This window comes from Artemia sp. Qi Xiang Cuo, chromosome 9, assembly GCF_049724085.1.
Source record: "Artemia sp. Qi Xiang Cuo chromosome 9, ASM4972408v1, whole genome shotgun sequence".
Classification (NCBI taxonomy): Eukaryota; Metazoa; Arthropoda; class Branchiopoda; order Anostraca; family Artemiidae; genus Artemia; species Artemia sp. Qi Xiang Cuo.
The window spans coordinates 35632784-35659887 of NC_142802.1; the positions used below are offsets into that span (position 1 = coordinate 35632784).

General features: G+C 34.8%; 1 protein-coding gene across 1 annotated transcript in view; it reads left to right on the forward strand.

Annotated features, from left to right (window-relative positions):
• The window catches only part of LOC148948607 (condensin-2 complex subunit D3-like), a 155899-nt gene that overhangs the window by 97788 nt on the left and 31007 nt on the right, over window positions 1-27104 (forward strand). The window contains exons 10-11 of the mRNA XM_089094006.1: window positions 582-710; window positions 6335-6506. Of these exons, the coding sequence (XP_088950132.1) occupies window positions 582-710; window positions 6335-6506 (301 nt within the window). The remainder of the gene's footprint in view (window positions 1-581; window positions 711-6334; window positions 6507-27104) is intronic.

The following is a 27104-nucleotide window of genomic DNA, read 5'->3' on the forward strand; positions in this document are numbered from 1 at the left end:
GATTTTTCTGAATTAATAGACTAAATTGTGGGATGATTAAACATTTTTGAGATCCAAATATAATCAGAATATTAAATGTGAGGTAAAACAATAGTGTACACAAATTTTGAGGCAAATCGAATGAGAAGAAGGGGTCGAAATAAGCATCTAAAATTTTGATTGGGGACAGACACTGAAAGAAAGTTAAGTAAAAGGTGGTAAAAAGAAGTGGCATTAGAGAAGCTGAAAATGGATATTAGGCTTCTCCATACTTATAAGTAAAAGATTGACAGGAATGGACAATTCATTGATTATCTTAAATACCTTTACTTTAATTTGTCAGTTTGTCATGATCCTGGCCTGTGTGTTCTTTTTGTTTTTCCTTTTTTTCTGGTCTTTTCCAAAATTTTGGTAAACATTTTCCGTCTCTAAACAAATACTTGTCAAGAATTATCAAAAATCTTGTCCAATACCAATTATAGAGCTAATGTCATTAAGAAGTATTATTTTCCTCATTATGATAGTCGATTGCTCAGTTCCTCGTTTATCGGTAACATTTACTCTTTTGATGTTCGGAACCTAATATTGGTATTATTTTTCAGGTAATTGATGAAGATCCCAAAATGAAGGAGATGGCCGTGTACTATATAACTCAGAGACTGTTGCCTAGGAAGCCAAAGATATTGTCTCAGCATTTCGTTGAAAGTATCTTCCATTTCAATGGTCATCAGGTATGAGTAAATTTTAATAAAGTCTTAAAAAATTTTAGTTCTTAAAAATTTTAAATAAAATTCTTTTAAATTTTTGTAAAATTCTTAGGAAAAATTTCTTAAAAAATTTAATAAATTTCATAAATACTAGGTGTAGTCACGCCTTCTTTGTAGTTAGAAGCATGTCTACAGAATCTGATTTGTTTGAAATTAGGGCCTTGAAATTGGAGTTGGGAGCAGAAAGCATTGCTTTAACACTTAGGATTTGTGGTCTGAGTCGGTGTCGAACTAAACGTCGACTCCAGTAACTTTACAAACTTTTCAATCTAATTATTTGGGATTGTCATCTCAAAAATTAATAGATCAAGATGAGTATAACTTTTACTTGGTAGTGACGAGATACGAATGAGGTCAAAAAGTCTACGCTAAGAAATACTACCAATATGCAATATTCAAGTTTGGCACTTAAAATTGTTCTACTCGGGGTCAGAGTTATAATAAGGTTGAAAATTAAGGGTAATCTCAGCCAATTGCCTTAAAGACTTCAGGAGTTAGAGTTGGAGCGTTGGAGCTGTAAATTGCAAATGGCACAATAGTTTGTGTTCACTGGGTTTGTCACTGACTTGTGTGCAAATATTATGTGGCTCCTTGAGTAGTTTAGTTTTCTATAAGTTTTTTGAGGACTATTGGACGGTTCTGTGTTAGTCTCCACCTAAGCTTTGCTGTGTATACGCATGTACTCGATATGATCCAGAGTGGCTAATAGGATAGAACCCGTTGATTTTCAAAATATTAAATGAAATAAAACAATAAATTCCCTTAACATCCTCTAAAAGACAAAATGGCCTTGTTAAAGGGGGAGACAAACACGCATTTACTTAGTTACTAATACTGCATCGAACAATGTTGCTGAGATAGAGAAGAGAGAAAAAAAACTTAGATGCGCTAGTTTGTAAGTTGATCTAGGTCGAGGTTGTCCATCGTTGGTCTATCGAAGAAAAAATCACAAGTGGAAATATAATATAGATAAAGAAACCAAAGTGAAACTAAGTATGTTCTGTCGTTTGTTTAAAGGCGTCAAATAATTGAACTCTTCAGGTCGGTCCAGATAGGCTATTTCAAACCATATGCCGCAGTTTAAACTTTGATCAAATCGAGGGATTGGAAGGAACTTGAATGTTACTTGAGTTCCAAAGATAACGGTTAGAGGGATAAGACACGAAAGCTGGAATACAACTAAGGATCTTCTGTGGAGCTGGAAAGACGTGATAGATGCAAATAAAAGAATGTAAAATAAATCTAAAGCAAATAACCGCATTTGACACTTAACATCGTGTATGGGAGTTCGAGCCTTTGGGCGCTTCTTCAGGAAACAGGTAAAAGTTGCTATCATTAAATCTTGTCATCCATGCATAACGCTGTTCCACAAAATTGAGTTTCTTTTGTTAAATAATCATGAGGTTTCTAACGGATTTCTTGTGCTAATTTTAATCAATTACGTGAATTTTTCTATTCTCAATACCTAGTGCATGATAAACTTTAAAAGTTTTTTTTTTCGCAAAATTCGGATGTTTTGGACAGCTAAATTCAAAAATTTAACTAGAACTATCCACGGTTTTACTTTTTTGTTAACGCCAAGAATTGAAACGAAAAATTTCTTAGAACCTAGTGTGTTAAACTTTGAGTGTTCCCATCATGTTTTATAATCTTGCGTAAAAGGTTGTATTGGGGAAACCTTCTTAAGTTTAATTTCATAAGAATTTTTATAGGATTTCACAATGTTTGTATATATATTCAAATTCAGGGCTCAATTTTGCTTCTAAATGCATAATGATTAATCTATAAAAATCAGTATATTTACCCGGAGATAAAATTAATACGGTCCACACTATTGATGGCATAACCATAAGTGCTATTAGTTACTTTGGTTCAAGATGACTCTTAAATTTTATAAGTTCCTTAATGATAATCTTTAAATATTCTCTCTTTTTAGTTATTTGTTTCTGCACTGCAACTCACTGTATGACATTAAGCTTTTTAAATGGGTCCCGTTCACTTCTGGGTTCTTTGCTTTTTCTTCTTTTTTTTTTTAGGTAGGTAGGTTTAAATGCACGAGAAAATTATCCTATTCCCGAATTTTTCTGGCAGCAAATACAATGAGGACCAAATACACTTTGTATGGATGTTATGGTATTTCTTATCAAATTTTTAATCAAAATTTGCATCATCTCCTTTCTGAAGATACCCCTCAAACTTTAACCCAATGGCCTGTATCCGGAATGAATTTAGTAATACATATTAAAGCTATTAAAAACTTCGATATGTGTGCTCTGACTCACTTCTCTGTTTTCTTTTTAAGAGAGGGTAATTCGTCAAATGTGCAAACCTACTACAGAATGCCCCTCTTCCCCTTGTTTTGTAAAATATTCAAAATAGTTCCAGCTTTTGGAAAGTTTTTTTTTCTGAAAGATATTGATTTTTCTTTTTGGAGGGATTTTAGATTCCGCTTTTTGCCCTTTAAATCTAAAAAGGATATTTGGAGACTAGAATATCTAGAAACAAAATACAACTAGATAGCATACAGATATGTGCTCAAATTACTGAAAATCATTGCAGGAAAAAGTTTTACTAGGGGCAGGAAAAGAAACTCAATCTATACGTAAATATTTATGTTTTTAAACTAAATTTGTTTCTCTTGCCTTATAATTTATTATAAAATACAAGAAGAGCTAACTAGACTCTTAATATCATAGCATATCAATTTTTCTTTCTTTTTTTTCTATTTTTGTGGAGATGTGGAGAAACTGCTGCTTAAATCATCCTTTTTGTTGAAACCTCCCTTTTCTCACTGACAACCATCCACTCTTAGAAATATCAGAGGAAGAAAAATGGAAAGGCTGTTTCAGTTTTGTCTGTATTGGTTGGGCGAGTTAATAATTTTTGCTGGGGGGAGGGGTGAAGTCTTTCAGAAAACATTTAGTGTTTTGTGTGATTTTCTGTATTTTATTCTAAGAGAAAGAGGTATGGTGCTTTGTTTGGTTTCTTTTCTTTCTTCTGATCACCCTACTTTATGTTAGAGATGTTTGTCCGTCAGTTAGGCTGATCTTCCAAAAAAAAGTTAAAAAATGTGTTAATCGAGTTTTTAAGTTTCTAACTTAAGCACAAATTTTCAGTTTTACTACTCTTTATTTTTTTCTTAATATTTAGCTTAAAAAATGACATTCTAATAGGAATTCTAGTTCATCGCAAGTTTGTTAATTTGTACCACAAATATAAACCAATCAAAAGTTGAATTAAGATATATTTCAGCACATTTCTAGCAGCTCTCCCTTTAACAACTTGGTTTTACAAACTTGTTCTGCCATTCGATCTTCCTCTGGCCTGGAATGCTAATTCCCGCGATGGAGTTTGCAAAGTTTCCTTATTTCAGCTGTGCTAGGAAATTTCAATCAAAGTGGTTCCAGGTTTGATAACATTTAGTGACTTCTTTTCTGTTTCTCATTGTCGGTAACTGATGACCTTTTTATTATTTAAGCTTTTTTCTAGGTTTTCCTGAAAATGTTGTTATCTTAAAAGTAGTTTTAGTATTATTTTGTACGAGACTAAATTTCGGATATCATTGATTTGAGTGTGGGATGTTTTTTTTAATGTCAAATTGGAATTCATTATCATTCTCAGATATTTTTTCCAGGCCAGGTGAGGGGAAGGAAACAGATTTTATCTCTAAAATGGTTCCCTTTCCGTATCTTTCTCAAAAGTCTTTATATTCTCCACATAATTTACCTATTTTTTTTGGGGGGGGGGGCTTTCCTAAATGAATTCATGTGACGCGTGTGCTTATACACTTTATGGCTCTAAATACTTTGTCAATTCTTCATTATTAAAAATTAACATGTTTCGAAAGGAAGAATTACTTAAATTTTTAAACTTTATGCAATAAAACTTTTCTCTCTTTTTATTGTTTGTTTGTTTGTTTGTTTATAACCCGCAATATAAAATAAATGCGGAGTAAAAAAGAAAAAAACAGAATAATATTATCCACAAGGAAATAATAAGAAAAACATAACACAAGTAACATAACAATATTTATAAATCTCTAATCTGGAAAAAAATAAGTTAGGGGGTCACTGGCAAATACCTTCCTAGAAGTATTGGTCCTCAGGTCCTTAGCGATGTTGTCAAGCAGCACTAAAGGGTGGATAAGTCCAAAATGAGAAATAATCTTATGATTTCTGTACCACCTTGGTAAATATAGCAGGAATTTACAATATCTAAAATAGCCTCTTTTTTGACGTTTTTTGCGCATTAAAGGCTGCAAACCGGAAAGAAAAAGAATTGTAGGATAACAAAAACTATAGTAAAGTTTACATAAGCCTCGGCACCTATACCTCCCTCTATTAGGCAAGATTTTACCATATAAGAAGCGAATACACTGCAGAGCACTAGCAACCAGAGACGAGCATGTAGTCGAAAGTGTATCAGAAAATGCAATCCCAAGCCATTTCAACTTTGAGACAAACTTGAGTGGCATTGTACCCACATGTAAAGGAGGAGCTAGTTTAGATATATTAAAACACAGAAACTTGCATTTTGAAGCATTACAGAAAGCCCAATCATACTCAAAGCATTAATCAAAATATTTGGATCTTTTGTGAGGTCTGACCTAGCATGACTAACTAGCAGAATATCATCAGCATAGGCAATGTGACTAACAGCAGTATTTTCTAAAAACACAGTAGGAGACAGCATTCAGAAACAGACCGCAAGCACAGTTTTAAAAATATATGGAGACAGCACACCACCTTGCCTGACTCCCTTCTTTACTGAAATAGGTTCGGATATATCAGACTGTACTCTTGTTGTACTCTTGTGTATTTGTAAAGATCTAAGTTAAATCTTAATTGTCGTTAAGAGGAGTGAGAAAATCTCCAACTTCTTATGCATTAATATGTTTTAATCTGCCTCAGTTTTAATTTTATTGTTCCCATTTAACGTCTAATTCAAAATTTGTAAAGTTATAATGGATAAAATTAGCATGTTTTTTTTGAAGATTTGTTTTGTTTCTTCATTTCTTTATATTTTTGGTACTAAATTTTGTTTCGTTTTAATAACTGACTGCAGCTATTCAAGTATAAGTATAGAATGATCTTAGCAGCATATGTTTGAATTTTCGGTTTTACGACGATGATCTATGTCAATTTGAACTCTTTAGATTTGCAAATTACAGGAAAAATTGTCTTCAGGTTGGGATAGTTGTATTTACTTTAATTTGCTTTTATGGGAATTAAATACCTCAAATGTGTTATTCAAGTCGTGGGCCATATCATTTAACACTCCTGCTGGTACTATTCTGTGAATCATACGACACAGTGAAATCACCATCATTACAAAGTATGTAAGGAATACATTCTACACAAATCAATTCATTTGATGTTCACGAAGATTATAATAATTCTCTTCACCTTATAAGAATGTATGCGAATATACATGTAACGCTGTATCTCTGTAGGTCAAAATTCTCTTTCTTTCAAGTGTGAAATATGAAAATATCCACTATATCTTTTTGCAAAAGGACCCTGGTATATCGCAGCTTCAAGAGCAGCTTTCCATCACTTAATGCGAATTATACAGATTTTTAATTTAAGGAGCATGGGGCTTTTAACCGATTTGATCAGTCTCAAGAAGAAAAAAGGCTTTTTTGTATATCCGGCGATGTGAAATCTAATTTACGCTTCAGAATATACACATTCATGCTGGATCATTTGACAGACAGTGAAAGACTGATCATCCTGTACAGAATATGCATGGATATACTAAGTAAGTTTCTTGTCCTTTTTCTTCTTGACTACTAGTCAAAGTTGCTTTATTCTAACCTTTTTTTTTTTTACTGTCAATTCTTCATTATTTGCATTGTTTAACGGTATTTCAAAAGATGTAGTTCATCTGAATTAAATCAGATAAAACTCTGGAGCATAGTTCTTCTACCAAGGTTGCTTTTGACGAATGTCTCACCGGTGACTATTTGCGTTAGAATTGCACTATCCCTTATAGAGCTCGATTTGATGGAGCAACCTAAGTTACTCTTGTAAGCTTTGTAAGCGACACATGGTGGCTACTGTCAGACAATACACATTTTTGAGATAAATTCTAAATTGTTTAGCTAATAATTTACAAGCTAACAGTTAATTGCGGTACTTTGTGTGGGACATACGACAATGCTTGAAATAGCTGAAATATGCTGATATACATAACCGTGAAATCGTTGAACATTAGGTTCGCTTTACCTGCACAGCTGGTTTATTTTGAGCTGAGCATCCTGTATACATAAGACACATACAATTAATATATTTGAACAATAGAACTGACGACTAGGATTTTCAATGCATATTTTAATTCAGGTTATGCTCAAGAAAACTTGATTCATTATTCATTTAATTGGGGGGGGGGGGATAGCTGGTAAGATTTATATTATATTTATATATTTATATTATATTAGAGTAGTTTCAAATTTTTTGATGTTGGTTTTGCAGCAGTAAAAGCCAATGTTTGCGCATGTTCTTATGTAGTCTTAACAAGTTATTTGTATATCAGATAATGTTTTAGTTCTATATAATGAAAGAAAGGTTGAGGTGGCTAGGGCACGTTGTGCGGATGAAGGATGACAGATTGCCGAAGATTGTTCTTTTCGGCCAACCGTCTAGGGCTAAACGGAAAGCAGGTCGTCCTCATCTGGGGTGGGAGGTCGTCATAAAGAAATATTTAAAGGAAATGGAAACTTCGTGGGAGGATGTAAAAGGGAGGCTTTGAATGGATTGGGATGGAGGTGGAGCGTGCGTGGCTGTGTTGGCCTCAGGCGGCGTGGGGCTGCGGTGAGTTGTTAGTAGTAGTAGTATAGGTAGAAAAGTTATATTCCGATACGTTGTTGAAACAGCAATTCCACGATTCCTGTAACGCACTTTTATTCGATGCGTGTTTTTTACTACGCATTTTAGAACGTTTTTTATTACTCTCTTAAAATATGTTTGCAAATTTAGAGGATTTTTCTCAGATTTGTGTTGTTAACTTAACTCCAATTAACTATTTTCTATGAATTTAAAGGCGCTGTCTACATACCATTTTTCAATATTGGTTAGTTACAGTTACAATATCGGTTCTTTGGTTCTTTATATTTTTGGTTCTTACAATATTAGTTGGTTACAATATTGGTTCTTTACAATATTTGTTCTTTGGTTCTTTACATTATTGGCTCTTATAATATTAGTTGGTTACAATATTGGTTCTTTACGATAAATGTAAAAGTTGCTGGTTGCTGTAATGGCGTTCAACTGTCAAAAATAGTTTTGGCCAGTATTTGGGTATTATCACTTTGAGTTGGCTTCTTTTTTTTTCAAATATTCGTGGTAATGTTTTCGTAAATTGGAAAGACATTGAAAGGAATGGGAAAAAATGTTAACTAGTGAAATTTCTTCACTTGATTTCTTATTTATTTTGGCTGATTTATTTTGGCTGATACCGGCTGATAGCTTTGTTTTTGTTTCTCTACCAGCTGTAATCGTGATTTTCTTGATTACAAAATCCTCGGTATAATTTTTATTTTCTACATATCTAGTGAAAATTGTTATCCCCAGAAGAAACCTCAAATACCGAAAGCTTGTAGCTCCCCTGTTTCTTTAAAGCGATTTCTTAACCTAGCCAAAGGTTATATCTCCCTTTATCATTAGTTTACAGTTAAGCAAAAATAAGGCTTAAAACTCTAAATAAAAAGTACATATTTATTGCAATGTGGAGCTGAATGAAGGGTGTCTTCACTTTGGTGTAAAGTAGGATAAATAAAATTATGAAACAAAGAAATTTGGAATAAACCGAAATAACTTTTTAAACGCAACCTGTTTATAATGATAAAGAAATATATTGGAATCGAGTTTGTTACTTTGTTTGTCTGGTTAGGTAACGTCTACATAAAAACACTTTGAAAGAGTTTTACAGTGTCTGTTTTAGTCTATAGGTATTAACTTGCGTTAGTTACCGGGGAGTTTTTCTTCCACCGATGGTGGTTTTTCAAGCATTTTCTTTTTCTTAAGACACTGAAACAGGAGATTTTTCAACTTTTTTTTTCGGTTCTGCGCACCCCTGAATCTTATAACAGGACATCGCAATCCTTTTCGAATAGGTTACTATATTTTCGCTGAAATATTACTTATTTCAGCGAGAGAGAGAGAAGAGAAAGACCCCAAAAAACTCTTTCTCTCTCTTCCTCCTCCCCAGAGAAACTTTATTTTTTCAATTTCTAATTCTTTTTCATTTTGAGTTGTGAGTCAAGCTCTTAGGTTTGGGCCCTGATGATGTTATTTTGAAACTCTCGCTTTTTCAAAAATCGTTGGGCCGTGGCATATTCACTTGTTTGTTATCTTAAGAGTTTAATTTTTATTACAGGACATGATACCTGCAAAACTACTTATTAACTTTTAGCTTGTATTAAAATTTGACATATTTTTTCTATGTCTGTTTATTGTAATAATTCTATAGTCTTCGAAAACTCTGGCCTTCTTTTTGTTATACAGACTAGGAGATTCTGATGAAGTTTCCCTCTATGCTATCTACAGGAGAAAATAGTTCTCCATCCCACTTCTGAAGAAAAAACAAATCGTATCCTTTTATGGCATGTACACAAATTAGCTTTTGTTTAGTCGGCTCTTAGGTGCAATAAAAAGGTCACACTTTCCATCCAGAGAAAACAAACTGGGAAGGAAAATGTTAGAGCTGGGAAAAATTTGGCATCATTTCTCATTACTCAAAAAAAGATATAGAGCTCATTATTAAAGAAACTAGGAACATATCATCCGAAGTATAAGTCTACACCATGCACATACAAAGGATTTTATTTGGTGGGGGAGGAAGTTCGAACACCCGTCAGAATTACGAAAAAGTCAAAACTTGCAAAAATCAGGATATTTTGGGGTGTGGGAGTTCCTCACAGCAGGCGTCTCATTGTCTGCACTTTAAATTTCATGGTTTTTCAATATATATATATATATATATATATATATATATATATATATATATATATATATATATATATATATATATATATATATATATATATATATATATATATATATATATATATATATATATATATATATATATATATATATATATATATATATATATTTATATATTTATATATATATATATATATATATATATATATATATATATATATAGTACCGGGCACTTGGCATGCGGCAGGCTTTTATATATGGATTCTAATTGTTGCTTGTCTACTAAACACTGACAGTTTGAGCCTTTTATTGAAGTCACGATGTTGAAATGGGCGTTAAACTAGAAGTAGTGCCTTTGTGAAATTATGTTTTTTATTGGACCTTTAACTTTTGCCTCGGCTTGTCTTTTGTCATTATGAAAGACATATCGCCGAACCTTTATTCCTTTTAATTGTTCAGGCGGTGGGACAAAAACTTTTTCTTTTGCCTCATCTTCAGGTAGCGGGATAATAACCTTTTTTTCTTCCAGCGATTTATCTAGTCCAGCAGGTGTTTGATTTTCAAAGGTATGGCAGGCATTGATAACCTTATCCATGTCAAAATTCAAAACCTAATAATCTTGGTCTTCAATTTTGGTCTTAATCTTCATTTTTATTTTTGATATGCCACCGCTGTTCTTGCGCGTGTATTTGCTCTTCATTTTCATTTTTGAAATGCCTCCGCTGTTCTTCTAACCGCGTGTGTATTTGCTCTTCATTTTCATTTTTGACTCCCTCGCATGCTCGGTGTCGCATGTCTTCTAACCATGTGTGTCTTTGCTCATCATTTTCATTTTTGAAATATCATCACTTTTATTCTAAACATGTGTGTCTTTGCTCCTCATTTTAAGTTTTGAATTGCTCACCTGCTTGGTGTTAGATGTTTTCCAACCACATGGGTCTCTGCTCTACATTTCGTTTTTGACATGCGGTTTAATTGTTGTTTTTGTATATCTTCTAACCGCCCGTATCTAAGCTCTTCTTTTTCATTTTTGACACATTTTTGGGTTTTGATTATTTCAGAGAACTTAGCAATGACCTTTGCTTTAGCTGCCCGTATTGGTGTTGTCGCAATTGATGGTGCAAATTCTCGTTTTTGGGGCGTTCCAATAGACATTATATTATGTAAATAACGGATACGTTGGAAAGTCGACAATCTTATTTATGCTTTACATGACAGCACATAAGAAAATGCTTATATGATGTCATAAGAAATGCTTATATGATGTAATAACATACTACATGACGTCATTTGCAATAGCCAAAATTAAGGCTCTTGCCGAATTTTCTCAGACTTCTGACCTATCTAGATCGTTTGTTTTTAATGCGAGAATATCTCAAGATACCAATTTTCCCGAAAAAATATGGAGCCGTTTTCGAGAACATACATAATAAATATATACACAATTATTGCTCACTTATAAAGATAGTATATCTTTTCTCCTTTAGGATGGATGGATGGATGATAGACTATCTATCAACAATTGAAAATGGCATCATTTTCATACAATCAGTGGCAACGCTATAGCGTTGCCTATAGTAAAGACCATACAAGACACTTCATATGGAAGGGGTCGTTGTATAAACTTCAAAGGGGGCTCATTTGATTGGAAATTGAGAGTTCTAGTGTCCTTTTTAAGAGTCAAAAGTTATCGAGGGGCAACTACCCCCCCCCCCCCCCGAAGGCTTTTTCCCCAAATGCATCAGATAAAAATTTTGAGATAGCCATTTTTTTAAGTAGATCAAAGGTCAGATAACAAAACTCCGATGTCGACACAACCACCCAGGGCCCGTGCGCAGGCTCTGTAAGTTATGCCCTGGGGGCATATAAGGTTCTTATGGAAGGGATGCTCGTATAAACTTCAGAGAGGGCTCATTTGATTGGAAATTGAAAGTTGCAGTTCACTTTTGAAGAGTCAAAAGTGATCTGAGGGCAGCTAGCCCCCCCCCCCCAAGTCCTTTTTCCCCCAAATGCATCAGATAAAAATTTTGAGATAGTCACTCTATTAAAAATAGTTCAAGGGTCAGATAACGACATTTTCTGTGTCGACACAACCCCCAGGAACCGGGGGCAGGTATTGTAAGTTATGCCCTGGGGGCATATATGGTTCTTATGGAAGGGATTCTCGTATCAACTTCAGAGAGGGCTCATTTGTTTGGAAAGCGAAAGTTCTAGTTCACCTTTTAAGAGTCAAAAGGGATCAGAGGGAACCCCCCCCCCCTCCCGCTCCATGCCCTTTTTTCCTCAATTGTATCAGATACAAATTTTGAGATAGCCATTTTGTTAAAAATAGTTAAAAGGTTAGATAACAAAAACTCTGTTGTCGACACAACCCCCAGGGCTCGGGGCAGGCGTTGAGTTATGCCCTGGGGGTATTTATGGTTCTTATGGAAGGGATGCTCATATATACTTCATAGAGGGCTCATTTGATTGAAAAGTGAAAGTTCTAGTTCACTTTTTAAGAGTTAAAAGTGATCGGAGCTCCTCCCACGCCTTTTTTTCCCCAAATGCATTAGATAAAAATTTTGAGAAAGCCATTTTGTCAAAAATAGTTCAAAGGTCAGATAATAAAAAATCTGGTGTCGATACCCCCCCCTCCCCAAGGCCCGGGAGCAGGCGTTAAGTTATTCCCTGGGGGCAAATATGGTTCTTTTAGATGGGATACGCGTATAAAATTCAGAGAGGGCTCATTTGATTGGAAATTAAAAGTTTTAGTTCACTATTTCAGAGTCAGAAGAGATCAGAGGTCAACTAGCCCCCCCCCCCCCATCCATGTTTTTTTTTTCCAAAACTCATCCGATCTATGTTTACATCCATACTTGTATTTAGTGATTTACGTGGCAACTTCGATTTACGGTGCAAGGGCTATAAGTTATGTGAGTTACTTATTGTTACTTTGAAGCCTTCTTTACTTTTTTATTTTTTTGTTTTGACATTGTTACTTTGATCTTTGATATTAGTTTTGATACTTCAATAAACATTTGATGTTGAAAAAAAATTTTGATTTTGAAATAAGGAATGTTTAAAAACTTGCAACTTTTTGAATCAAAAACGAACAAAAATGAATTAAAAAAAAACTTTCTGACAAAGAAGTTTTTCAAAGAAAAGTAAAGGCCATTTTAAACTTAAGATCAGCAGATACAAATACCTGCTAAAATTCAAACTCAAAATGACCAGAAATTACCATTAACGAATAAATGAAACCAAAAGGAACAGAAATTAAACAAACAATCATAGCAAAAAAAAAACATACAACAAGTAATAATATTAATGAATAAATAAACCTTAAAGCGTGTAATGCTTAAATTGAATATGCGAATCAAGCTTAAAGCAAAAAAAAATATTTGGCTCTTGAAGTATAAATAAAACCCAAAACGAACAGAACTTAAATAAACAATCAAAGTAAACAAACATACAATAGATACTAATATAAATGAATAAATAAATCTTAAAATGAGTGAAACTTAAATTGAATATGCAAATAAAGCTTGAAATGAACAAAAATCACCACAAACAAGAGTTTGGGTATCACCTACTTCTCTCACTGCAAAAATCTAAAACCTTCTGCGTCATTGGCGTTTTATTGAAAACCAATTTCATTACAAATATTTCCTTTTGTACATAGTATTGAAAATAAACATTAAAATTATAGTAAAATTTTGAGCTGATGAGCTTTCAGCAATTAATATCATTATACATCAAATATTCAGTTTAATTTATTAGTTCTTTCTAAAGTTGTTCAAGACGAATACAGTTTCACTACAAACAAGAGTTTGGATACTGCCCTCTTCCTTAACTGTAAATAAAACCAAAAGCCTATTGCGTCATTGGCTATTAACTGAAAACGAATTATATTACAAATATTTTCTTTTCCAGTTCTTCCAGCATTGAAAATAAAAATAAAATTACAGCGAAATAAATTCCTGAACTGATGGATCTTTCAACAATTAGTATCATTGTGTATCAAATATTCAGTTTGATTTTGTTTATACTTTCCAAGACTGTTCAAGACACATATAGTTTTCAGTAAAGCGCCAATGACGCAGTAGGTTTTAGACTTTTAAAGTGAGAGGAGGCGATACCCTAACTCTGATTTGTAGTGATTTTCGTTCTTTTCAAGCTTGATTTGTATATTCAATTTAAGTTTGACTTGTTTTAAGATTTCTTTTATATTAGTATCTATTGTATGTTTGTTTACGGTGATTGTTTATTTAACTTCTGTTCGTTCTGGGTTTCATTTATACTTCAATAGCAAAATATTTATTTTTCGTTTTAAGCTTGATTTGCATATTCAATTTAAGCATTACTCGCTTGTAAGATTTATTTATTCATTTATATTGTTACTTGTTGTATGTCTTTTAGCCATGATTTATCTAATTTCTGTTCGTTTTAGGCTTCATTCTTTAATAGTGAGATGATGTATGAATCTAAACTGCTAAAGAAAAAGGTGTGGAAGAAACTTTCTGAGGTAAAGGTGATAAAAAAAAATGGACAATGAAATCTACGGTTGGAAAACAAGGAACAGCGATTGTTTTCCAACCGCAGATTTCATTGTCCATTTTTTTATCTTTACCTCAGAAAGTTTTCTCCACGCCTTTTTCTTTAGCAGTTTAGATTCATACTTCATCTCACCTAATTTCTTAAGACATTATACGTAGATAACAGATACGGCTTTTCCAGTTTCTAACCACAGATCACTATTTAAAATTTCGTTTACAATTCAGTATGATTCTCGCTGTCATTTGTTTCACGCCTTTTTCTTTAGCTCTTGCTATTCTTACTTTCACTGGTTTTCTAATCACATTTATCTGTGCTTCATTTGCATCAATCATCCCCTTGAATGGTTATTTTGCTGGTTATGTATCAATCCTACTACACGGTATTCCACCTTTAGACTGCAAGTGGCCAAGCCTATTAGGCTTTGGTTTCACTTATTCGCCTATGAGTCAAAGCAAATTCAGTCCCAAATTTTGCATACAAGTCCAGTGGACATTGTCCGTCACGCATCAACCCAAAATCAGTCCAATCTCTCATCCCTTAGCTCTATGACTATCTACCTAGTTCTGCCCTAGGAATGACCTATGGACGGATAATAGATAGTCTTATCTATCAACAAATGAAATGACATCATTTTTATACAATCCTAAAAAGGGCTTATGCCAGATTTCCCTCTCACTCTCTCCGACTATCTGTCTTGGCTTTTTCTACAGTTAGGCCTAGCCATGGCTTGAGGCCCGCAACTACTTGATTTTAATTTAACAAGTAAAACATTTTAAATGATCTTTAAATAAAATTAGTGCCTTTATAAAATTATGTTCTTTTTTTTGCTATTGGGCCTTTAACTTTTGCCTTGTTTTGTCTTTTGTCATTATGAAAAACATAAAGCCGAATTTTGTCTTAATAAAGCCATGGTAAGTATTGATGACTTTATCAATGTCAAAATTCCAAACCCAATCATCATAACTATCATTTTCAATTTTGGCACATTTTGATTCTCGCTATCGCTTATCTTTTTACCCTATTTTTCTTTCTTCTTCATTATGGATTTTCATCACTTCAGGCAATTTGTCAATGGTCTTTGTTTTAGCTGCCCTTATCGGTCTAGTTTTACACGATGTTCCAGGTTGTAGATTGGTTAATTTTTCAGGTGGCGGGACAAAAACTTCTTTTTCTTCCAACGAAGAAAAACTCAGACTATCTGTCTTGGCTTTTTCTACAATTAGTTATGGCTTGATGCGTGCCCGCAACTACTTGATTTTAATTTTAATTCACTCACTCAGACTATCTGCCTGGGCTTTTTTTACAATTAGCCATGGCTTGATGCATGCCCCGTCTCATTTGATAGTCCAGGTTGTTGATTTTCACCCATTGTGAATTTAGTTTGTTCGGGATGTTCGCTTGGTCTTGTCACGTTTGATAGTTCAGATGGTTCCAAAGAATCATCACTTTTTTTCTCATCGCTGTCATTTTCAATTTTGGCACGTTTTGAATCTCGTTGTTGCTTATCTTCTAGCCCTATTTTCCTTTCTTCTTCCTAATGGATTTTCATTATTTCAAACAATTTGCCTGTGCCCTTTGCTTTAGCTGCCCTTATTGGTCTACTCTTACATGATGGTCCAGGTTGTAGATTTGTTAATTGTTCAGGTGATGGGGCAAAAACTTTTTTTTTCTTCCAACGAATTATCATTTATAACACTTGCAAATTTTTTGTTTTTTGGGTCTTGTCTCATTTGAAAGTCCAGGTTGTTGATTTTCCCCCATTGCGAGCTTAATGCTAATGCCGTTTGCTTTAGCTGCCCTTATTCGTCTGGTCTTACATGATGGTCCAGTTTGTAGATTTGTCAATTGTTCAGGTGGCTGGACAAAAACTTTTTTTTTCTTCCAACGAATTATCATTTATAACACTTGTAAATTACGGTTTTTTGGTCTACCTCTAGATAAGTTTTTCATACTGATATGTAACACCAATTGTCTAAAAAGCTTCAAACTTTTTGCTTTCTTTTTTAAGGTTTTTGAGTTGCTATAATCCCTCGTTAAAATATTTAGAAATATTTCTGCCATTACCAGTTTTTTGCTCTTCAAGTAATTCAGTGCTTTTTCACACTACGTTCTTTTCAAAAGTATTTGATTATTGAAGCAAGTCCGATTTATAATACCTTTTGTCTACGATTTATAATACCTGATTGTTTACTAAGCTTCAAACTTTCGGTTTTCTTTTTTAAGGTTTTTGAATTGTTGTAATACCTTGTCAAAATGTATACAAATATTTTTGTAATTACCATTTTTTTGCTTTTTAAGCAATTAAATGTAAACTTCTCCGTGCATGAAAATCTTCAATTTTTCCACATAAGTATGATAAGTGTTACAACTTCATTGCAATACTATATATATATATATATATATATATATATATATATATATATATATATATATATATATAATGACTATATATATATATATATATATATATATATATATATATATATATATATATATATATATATATATATATCGGATCGAGAGAAGATATTCATTTTAGTTGGGACCGAGCTCTTACCCCAGAAAGAGGAGGCTAAAGGGATTGAAGCATCTCCTATCTGTGAGGGTATTTGTTCTCCGAAAAATAGACCTAAATACAGCAGAAATTTGATGTTTTTCTAGTCGTAATGACTAATTTGCTTTCAAACATGGGGATTGCTTAAAATCGCAAATTTATCGCTTCACAATGTAAATCTTTGCAATTGTGACTTATGACTTTATATTCAGAGACTCTTATCCATCTTGATAACACCATCCGAAAGTGACAAATGACACCAAGAATTACGCTTTTCGGTGCCATTTCTGGAGTTGAAAAGCTGAGAGGCGTAGAAACTGAACCATTATAATCTCCATGGTTCTCTTGATTATAGGTTTACAACTTCTGTTCTTGTTTACTCTCCCCCCCAGCCCCCTTAGAAAGTGAAAAAAAAATATGTTATAAAGAAAATGCTTAATTAACAAAAATTGTTTAAATTTATTTGGTTTATTTTAACAGTAAAAGTCAACTACGAAAATAATTTTTCGTAAATATTGAAAATGAGCTTGAAACGCTATTGTGTCCCTTTTTTTTCTCCAGGATTAGTGGGGCATCAAAACATCCTAGAAAGCTGCGTATGAGCTCATTTGAAAGTTAATGCTTATATTCGTGTTTTTGCTACAGTTTTTTCTTGGGTTCAATTAAGATTTTACCTCCTCCACCCAGTCAAGGTGTGCACATCCTTCATCCTCAGAACCTGTCCTAGTTGTCTCAACCTTTCTCTCATTATATATCTAAAAAGGGGGAAAGAACCACATTTTTTATACAGCTTACACCTTCAAATACGATCAGTGAGACGGGTACCTAAAAGAATTCATAGACTCTCTACGGGATAATACTTTATACTGGATAATATTTCATAAATAATTGGATTGTTATTTCCAACTCCTCAAAAAATTAAGGGAAATATACCTTTGGATTCTAATATGTGACAGAATCCCAGTTTTTATTATTTTTATTTCCTCTTATGGAAAGTTTAAGAGATGTGTGAAGTAAACCCTATTATAACAGAAACTCATGTTGAGTTCTTTTTTTTTCTTTTTTTCTTTTTTTGGCTATGTTAGACAAAGGTCTTTTTGTCAAATTTACTGTGTATGTTTAAATATTTAAAAACATATAAAAGTTGATATAAGAAAAAGTTTTTTCACGATGGGAGTAAAGAGCGAAATTGAAACTTGAAACCAAAAAAAATATTGCTTCGCAGTTTATGCAACATATATCTGCGAAGCTGGTTCAAATAAACCGGCTCTTGATATTCTCCCTGTATTTATAAAATTCTGAAGAACCAGCAATTTACCGAAAAGTGAGCTTGGATGAGTTTTTTAGAGGATTAAAATTGTTCGCTAAAAATTATTGATTTCATGGCTGGTAAAGCTAGTGGAAAATAATAAATTAGTCTTTTATTTTTTGTGGGCTACTTAAAAACGTTTTGTTGTTTTGTTGTGTCGGTTTTATGCTTACAGTAAAGCACTAGTTTTCAAAATTCTAAAAATATAGGGAAATATCATGATTCAGGTTATTTGAAACAATTTTACAGATATAGGTTACATAAACTGCGAAGCAATAATTTTTATTTGTTTTAAATTTCAGCTTCGCTCTTTACTTGCATCAAAAAAAAACTTTTGTTTTAATTAATTTCAAATTGTCATTAATTAATTCAAATGGTCATTTGAGTGCTCCCTGAACGATGAATCATTATTTTCTCCGTTGTCCTCCCAATATACAATGATGTCCTTCTGTAATCTCCATGCTATATTCGAAACAAAGAAGAAGAAGAAAAAAACAGCTTAGCCAATAAAACTTCTTAGCCAATAAAAGCAAATACGACTTATATTGACGAAACAGATTTCGAAATAACTCTAATTTTTTTTCGAAAGAGGAGATAGAGAAAGTAAGTTGCTCACGTTCCATAAACTTGTTTCTGGATTCAATGGTTCCTTTAATAGGTAGTGACAGCGATGAGCTTCATCTCCAGAATTTTGATTTCTACTAGGAAAGTCAATAATTCACACAGATGGACAGCTAAATTCAATTTTATTTATTTCTTGTTCAGGACAAGTTTGACGGTGATGGAGTAACTTTAACGCAAGTACTTTTACATAGAGATAGGAAAAGCTTTCTATTCCAATTTTTTTGCGCCAATATACTAGTAGTCTTCCAATCTAATAGTTATTGAGTAGCTATGTTTGTGCTATTCTTACATTTGAAATGTCAACTAAGGATTGAGGACAACGTTTCTTTATGTCATAGATTTTTATGACATAGTGGACGTGTACCAATTTCGATTGATTGATTCTTAGCTTCTTCTTTTTTCAACTACCACCTGTTTGCTCTGTGGAATATTGGAACCCAGTGATTTCTTACGTTTTTTTTCTTTACGAAATGTTGTCCATCTTGTTCATGTTAGTAATTTCCTTTTTCTTCTTTTTTTCACCTTATCCTCTCTTTCTTACGCTGTAATTTAGTTTTTTCATGGATTTTCATAGTTCAACGCACCCTTTGAGAGGCGCTTGGCGAACCAACTTTTGCTAGAGGTTGAATGTCCAAATAACTATAATGTTTCAAATCCTGTCAAACCGTTCATCTTGGTAAATACTAAGTAAAGAATAGCACTTGTCTTTTGAAAATGAAACTTTAAAATGCGGAGTTTAATAATAGCCTATATACATCAAAAGAAAAAGCAGATTTTAATTTTAAGTCTGTTCGGCAAAACGTAATAGCATACAGAAATTTGTAGAATTTTAGGAAAGAGAAGGAAACAACCCTAAAAAGTGGTGCGACCTACATAGAATTTAGTTTATCAAATTTTATATGCCTAAGAACCCTACAGCGTAGTTTTAAAGCCTCCCATTTACAAAATGCAAAATTTGTGGATTTTTCACAAGAAGGGTGGATGTATTTCTATTTTGTTGTCACTTTTTTTCACGGGAATTTTGATAGTACTTACTTGTGCTTGCAGCGAGACCACGCGTTTCCGGCTCACCCGGCATCCGAAAGAAGCTTCTGAATGAGAGTCTCCCATGATGGCTGGTCTTGTGCCAATCCTTTGGCGAACTTTAGCCATTGCTTGTCGTATTTGTGGCCGGATATTCGAGAACCTCCAGTAGGCTCCAGATCTTGCCTAAGGAGTGACCATAAATTTATAAATTGCCCCCTTTTCTTCTATGCCATGTTGATTAGGGCTTAACCAGAAGTACTTGTTTAATGAGGCGTTCCTTGGGGCTCCTTGGGGCGGCGCAAAACGTTTTCAAGCCGGCGGAGCTTGATGACGATTAAGATTTTGACGATGTTGAAACAATGTCGGCAGATATTTTAGTTCAAAGTCTGATCTGACGCCTGGAAGCGTAAAATTAAACTTGGCGACGGTGGTCAAAAACCTAGAGCATGTCCGTCAGCTGCTTTGACGGGCCACGATTCAACACCATAGAGTAGGACTGCTCTCACTGTCGGCATACATATGCTTATCTTCGTTCGCAAACTCGACGGACCCAGAAATTTTGACGAAGCTGAGCAAAAACTTCTTGAGTTCTAGGAATCCACCTCCCTTCGAATTCACCTCGGATTCCAGATAATCGAAACTATCAACTTTTCAAATGGGAGACTATTAAGGGCTTGTTGGTAATCTGTAGAGATGTTCAAATCAAGAACTTTTGGCTTCTTCGTGTCTATTCATAAACCGAGGTAGGCTGAAAAATGTCGTCGTCTGCGTATTCAAGGTCTGTCAAGTTGACATTTCTACCTACTACTACTCCTTCAAATCCCCATAGGGCATAGTCGAGGATCCAATCGGTACAATAATTAAAGAGGACTGGTGAGAGTATACAGCCTTGTTTCACCCCATCCGCACTCTATATCGAACAATGACGACTCTTCCCCATGGACTCTAATTCGGGATACACATCCTTCGCAATAAGCTTCCAAGATATCAACGAATTCTTTTGGCATACCATCTTCAAGGAGAATCTTCTTCCACAAGGATTTTCATTAAACTGAATCAAAGGCTGCAAAATAGTCTGTGAATATGTTAATAAGAGGGAGGCTGTACCTTTTGCATTGTTGTATGATCAAGCTGAGGACAAAAATCTGATCCAAGTATCGTCTGCCTGACCGGAATCCGAACTGGTTTTCTCGTGTTCGCTTATCTCTCACTGTTTGCAACCTGCGTAGTAGAATGGCAGCAAACAATTTGGCTGCAATGTCTATGAGAGATATCCCTCCATAATTAATACACTTTTTTTCAATTTTAATAGGGATCGTAGAATGTCCGGAGAAGACCCTCGATGATCTATTGTTTTAACAAAGTTCTTCAAAGGAAAGTAAAGAGTGATATTAAGATCTAAAACGAGCAAAAATAAAGTAACTGCTATGAATAAATAAGCGAAATGTTTGCCTTGCTGACGAAAGTGCTGCAGGCGGGACATTATGGTTTATTTTCTTCGCTTTTGAGTAAACCCTGTAGTTGTCAATCCCTAGGACGTTTTAAAATGGTACGTCCCAATTTCCTCTTCAAGAGAATCATGACTTGTTCTTTAACGACGCCTTCAAAATACGCTGTTTCTGCTTCTAACCATCTTACTTCTCTATTTTATGACACCCAATCAATGTTGTCACTTTTAAAAATGAACCTTGTATACAAGCTAGTACTGTTTTATTTTGCCCTAAAACATTTAACTTATTACTTGTCGCAATTTGTTTGAGAATAGGAAGAATCTTATCCAGTAAGCTAATTTAAATAGCCTAAAATGCACATCAGGAACATGTTTTAAGCACAAGTCTACAAGTAGGACGAGTCTAGAATTCGCGTAAAAAACGAGCTAAGTTAAAGCTGCAGACTGACTCAATGCAAAAACGAACTAGTTCAAACTATGGAAATTCGGTGATTTAGTGCGAAAAGGACTAAGTCCTGACTAATTGTAAAAATTGACTATGTGGTCAATACATCCAAATCGGGCTAAATCCTAACTCCAGTTTTGTGATAGTTTGCCGGGAAAGTGACCAAACAAATCAAAAGAGGCGGGATTCGCATGAAATTTGGCAGTCAGGTACCTATACCCATGGAGATTTCGACCAAAGTCTGATTGCTTGGGGAATCCCTGACTTTGATCATTTGAAGCCTGCTATTAGGTGGACTGAAAAGAACCAGCGTTATAAAATTTCTTGATGATAGTCTCCTGGGCTGTAGTTGCCTGGACTGTACCTGCCAACCAAAATTAATGTGGGGCCAGGCAGTATTGTATGAAGGTAGGTGCAGGTCAAAAGTCTCGTACTTCCCTAAAAATCTGTTCCATTTGCCCCTTTGGCTCTATACAATTGCCTCGCATGTTTCAAGTGAATCTGAGCGCTTTTGTTCAGAGGTTGGAGAAGATTAATATCTCTTCTAAAATCGTCATTCTATATTCGGTTGGCCCAAAGTACTTGCAACAAAGGTTTCAAGCTGATCTGACAAAAAAAAAAAAAAAAACTTTTCTAGACCTTTCCCTTGAAAAGCTGATAGCGGTGGGGCGTTGTTGGAGAGACCATGGTTTCAAATTAGCCTTCCAGTAAAAAATATTGGAAATACCGACATGGCTCAGATTTAAACCAAGCACTGTATGCCTATCATTCTTTAAAGATATTTATCGAGCTGGCGAGTATTGGAGGGTTCAGTTTCCTATTTTGGTTCTTCAATCATAGTATTGGAAATCTTTGCTTGATCTCGACTCAAACAAGATACATCATGCCTATCTTTATGCTCAAGCATTGGTAATGGGAGATATGGAGCCATGGAGCTCTTTCTGCCTCCAATTATATATATATACATTGAAAATCAGTGCATGTTTCCAGTTTAAACAAGGTAGTACCTGCTTCCCTGGGTCCCGTTGTCTTGGGCTTTGCTTGCTTTTGTTCAAAGTTTCCATGAGCCAGCCTTTTTGCCCCTCTAAGCTTTCAAGTTTAAACTCCTTGCTGGATTCCGATTTAAACAAGTTGCAGTATTTTCACTTTTCTGTCAAAAGCCCCTCCTAAGTTTCTACGACCATAAACGGCCAAAAATAAAAAAAGGGGAGTTACGTCGCTCTTTGCTAAGTCAATGCTACTTTAAATGGCATTTTTATTCGAACGAAAATACATACATAATAGCTGGACAGATAGCACACATGCCTAGTGACGTACTTCAGAATTACTAGAGAAAAGCTCCCATCTCTGCCATTTTGTACCACAAAACAACACTTTTATCTCAAATAGGGGCAAAATGCAATCGATCTAAATTTATGAGGTAGAGAATTGGTTTGAAATTATCGTAAGGCTATTTGTATAAGCTCCCAGTATCTGTGTTCATACTGCCGTGGGGTTTGTACCTTCATCCCTAAACAAATAGTCATTCCCTGCAAATACAAATGCTATTATAAGCATTAATCATTTGTAAGAATGTACGTGCGCGTGAAGAGTGCGAGGGGGATGTTGTCAAACATTTTTTGGAGGCCAGAAGCCTCAATAACTGTAATTTGAAGTCCAGCTTTTTTTAGGGGTCCTTTAGATTATTATGAAGGGGACTAGGATTTACATTTTAATCTTGCTTTATTTGAAGGAATATACTTAGAATAAGTGTGTAACACAGATCCCGATGGTGTAAAAGCTACCCTTTGTCCTGCACATACTTTGGAGGGGAGGGGATGCCACCTAAGAACCAATGTATTGGCCTTCCACGCCCCTCTTCCTCATGAAAAACGGGAAAAAAACATGAACTGAAAATTTATTTCGTTATATAAGCCTACCCACGCTACCGCAAATTTTTTTTTATTTTATGGTGAAGATTGGAGGATGTGTCACCGCCTATCAATTTTCAGATATTCCTATTTTATTCTGTAAAGTCGAAAGGCCTAAATGAGCCCTTGTGTGTCTGACCTCTAGTTAAGTTATTAATTTTTGCTAACCATGAATAAAACATGTGTATTTCAAACTGAGTTTACCTTAGAGATTCTTGACTGTCTTTTGTCATTTTTTCTAATATTTTTTGGCTCACAGGGATCCCCATTCGTCTATTAAAGTAGTTTCCCAGTGTCTCCCCTCCTCATTATCTTTTTTTTAATCTTGCTATTCATCACTTTCTCCCAGTGTTTGTCTTCCCCTCTCTTGGATGTAAATTACATAATTGGAAGGAGTAGATTTGAATTCGTATCTGATCTTTTCTCCTCGGGTCAGGTATCCGTGAACTGCTTGAAGTAGTTCACGAAAAAACAAAATAAGATTGAAATGAGTGTTTTTTCTACTAGCTAGTAGGCGCCGAAGAATATGAAATGTTTGCGATATAGGCTATACTTAAAAAGAAAAATTAAAATTTAGAATCTTCGAGGCAAATAAAATAAAAAGAAGACTCTAAAGTTTGACTCCGAATCCCATTTCTATTGCTTTTGCGATACAGCCTCCCAAATACTGACGTTGTTTATCCTATTATTTTAATTTCTAGATTTGTTTAAACTAGACCCGGCGTCACGCCGGCGCATCAACCGAACGCCGCCAACGAGAGGCTCGGTTGACTGCCGCTGAAGTGTCGGAACGCCACCGGCGCTCCGCCACCGGCAGAGGGGCGGCGTTCGGCTGACTTTGAATTAATTTTGTGGCAATTCTTTATTGCGTCAACCACAAAGTCGGAGCTTTCCTTTTCTCGTGTGGTTAAGTATTTTGATTTTCCTGATTAGAAACCAAGCAGGGCTTGCACTATCCCCGAATTTTCGGGAATTCCCCCGAAAATCTATGTGTCACTCCGAAAAAAATGTGGTTCCCCGAAATCCCCGAAAATCAACCAATCTTGGTGCCACCCCTAGTGATTTATCACTAGTGATTTTTCCCGATGAATATTACTTTGTATACAATAAGTATTTACTATTCTCAGGTCCGTTAATTCTCGTCTCTCCTCTTACTCTGCAAATAAACAAGACAACTCCAGTTTAAATGTAAACAGTTCTTCATATATTGACAAAGGTAGGGAACACGGGGTGGAACGGGGTACTAAGTTTAAAATGATTTTTATTAATTAGAAGGAGCCAATATAAAAGGCTATAAAATTTCAGAAAAGTTCCTTGTATTGTTGTAAACAAAGTTTCACACTCATATTGTAAAAAGTGAACACAATTATTATTTATTTAATTAAAATATAAAAAAGTGTCAAATACTCCGTTCAGCCCCGTGGCCGGGGCAGAACAGGGTGGTAGTTAAAACAGCATATCTAACTAAGTAAAACTGTTATTGGGCTTTTTTTTTATTTTTATTAAGCACACGACTCTATTTTAAGCATATTGTTTCATCGAATTAATCTGATTGTGATTGATTAAATTAATTAATTAATCTGATTAATAAAAATAAAACTATAATTTGGCTTTTTTTCCATTTTGCTTAAGCCAACAAAACTAGTTTAAACATATTCTCTCATGAAATTAATCTCATTCTGAATTACAAAATTCAGATACAAGGATAGCTTCATCATCCTCACTATCAATTCCAGCACAGGAATTGTGAGCCCATTTTTTACATATGGAACAGGCAACCCAACCCTCAGTTGACCTTGAGTAAAAACCTTCACAGTCGGGAAACTCGTCAGAATCACTGCCGTAAGTTTCAGGTTGTTTCTTTATCTTCTTGTGTTTTTTTCTTGGCACTTTTTCACTCTTATTCAGGCACTTTCCGTTGGTTTTTAAATTTTCCGTTTTGTTTTGTTTGTTAAAAAGTATCTTCAGTCCTCGTTATGTCTTAGCAATCTCATTTTCTTTATTTTGCTTTTATATCATCCTCTAAATCTTTTTTGTATGGTGAATCAGTTATAAATACAGTCTTCCCCCTTCTTCGATTTGTCATTTTTGCACTTCTTCTGACTTTTGGAATAGGAATTAAATTGTCAGGTGAAACAATAAATGGAGTTGGAGAGTCATTTATGTCAGTTGTCATCCAAGAGCATCCAGGAGTAGCCTTGTCATCCATATAAAATTGAACCTTTTTAGCTGGGGTACCATTAACACTAACGGAAGGGCTAGAAACTGTAATATCTTCACCCCTTTCACTACAAGTGAGGGGATTTCCTTTATCAACAGATGAGCCAGACAAAGATTTTCCCACTTGTTCTTTCTTTGTTGTCGGAGGTTCCTCAATCAGTTTTTGGGTTGAAGGTTCAGCTTGTTTGATGTCAGCAGTTTCAGCTGGTAGGAAATCTGAATCAGAGAATATGGCTGGGTTAAGTGGCCAAATTACTCCTGCTTTAAACCCCTTAATTGCAGTATTCATAGAGATGCTTTGGATAAACGCTGATCCGAAGAGCGTTGAAATTTAAAACTGCGTCAAGAATGTCCCTGGGTTGCAACGGAGCCACTTTCGACGCTCATCAGCGTAGTGAAGGCTCAAAGTCTTCATGAAAGACACATCAAGCATTTGTAACTTGTGAGAACGATGCGGGGGTAAACAAAGCAACGAAACCCCATTATCTATTGCGTAGTCTATGACCTCTAGGCTCTTGGTGTGGGTGGAATGTCCGTCTATTATGAGAAGAATCGAAAAGTCCTTTGGTGCCTTAGGAAATACTACAAATTTTTTTAACCAAACTAAGAATAGCTAAGCGGTCATCCATCCAGTGCTGTGAACCTCAGCCCAACTCCCTGGAGGTAGTCCCAGCCCAAACTCCTTCTGCATTTTCTTCCTCGGAAAAACTAACATCGAGGGCATGTATGATCCACTTGGAGACATGCAAATAAGGCAAGTCACGGTATCCCCCCCTTTCTCCAGAAGTTATTGCACTAACTTGTCGTTTACCCTTACAAGCAATGACTTTTTAATGGTTCTTAGGGTTCACTGACACACCAGTTTCATCACAATTAAATATCTGTGACGCTGTAAGTTTGTGCTTATCTACCAATTGAGTGAGTAGCGAAAAAAAACTATCCACAGAAGTCCCAAAGCTCTTGCACCAGATGTTGACTCTGGCTTACTAATAGACAGAGTAGGATTTCTCTTAAAAAATCCGTTGGCCCAGTCTTGACCAGCTATTTCATTTTGAAATCTATGAGCTATGCCATATATTTGAGCTAATTGGTAAGCTAAGGTACGTAAGTCCTTCATCGTCAGACCAAATAACCGCGCCTCCATAGTTTTCAATTACGTCACAAACTTAAGTTCCTGTTCTTGGGTAAAAACGGTTTGAAATTTCACAGTAGTTTTATCAATCAGATACTCAGGGTTTTCCTTTTTTTTCTTCACGTATCTTCAACGTCAAACTCATTAGAAGCATTCAGGCAGCCACATCGAACATAAATAACCGATTAAACAACATTGTTCATC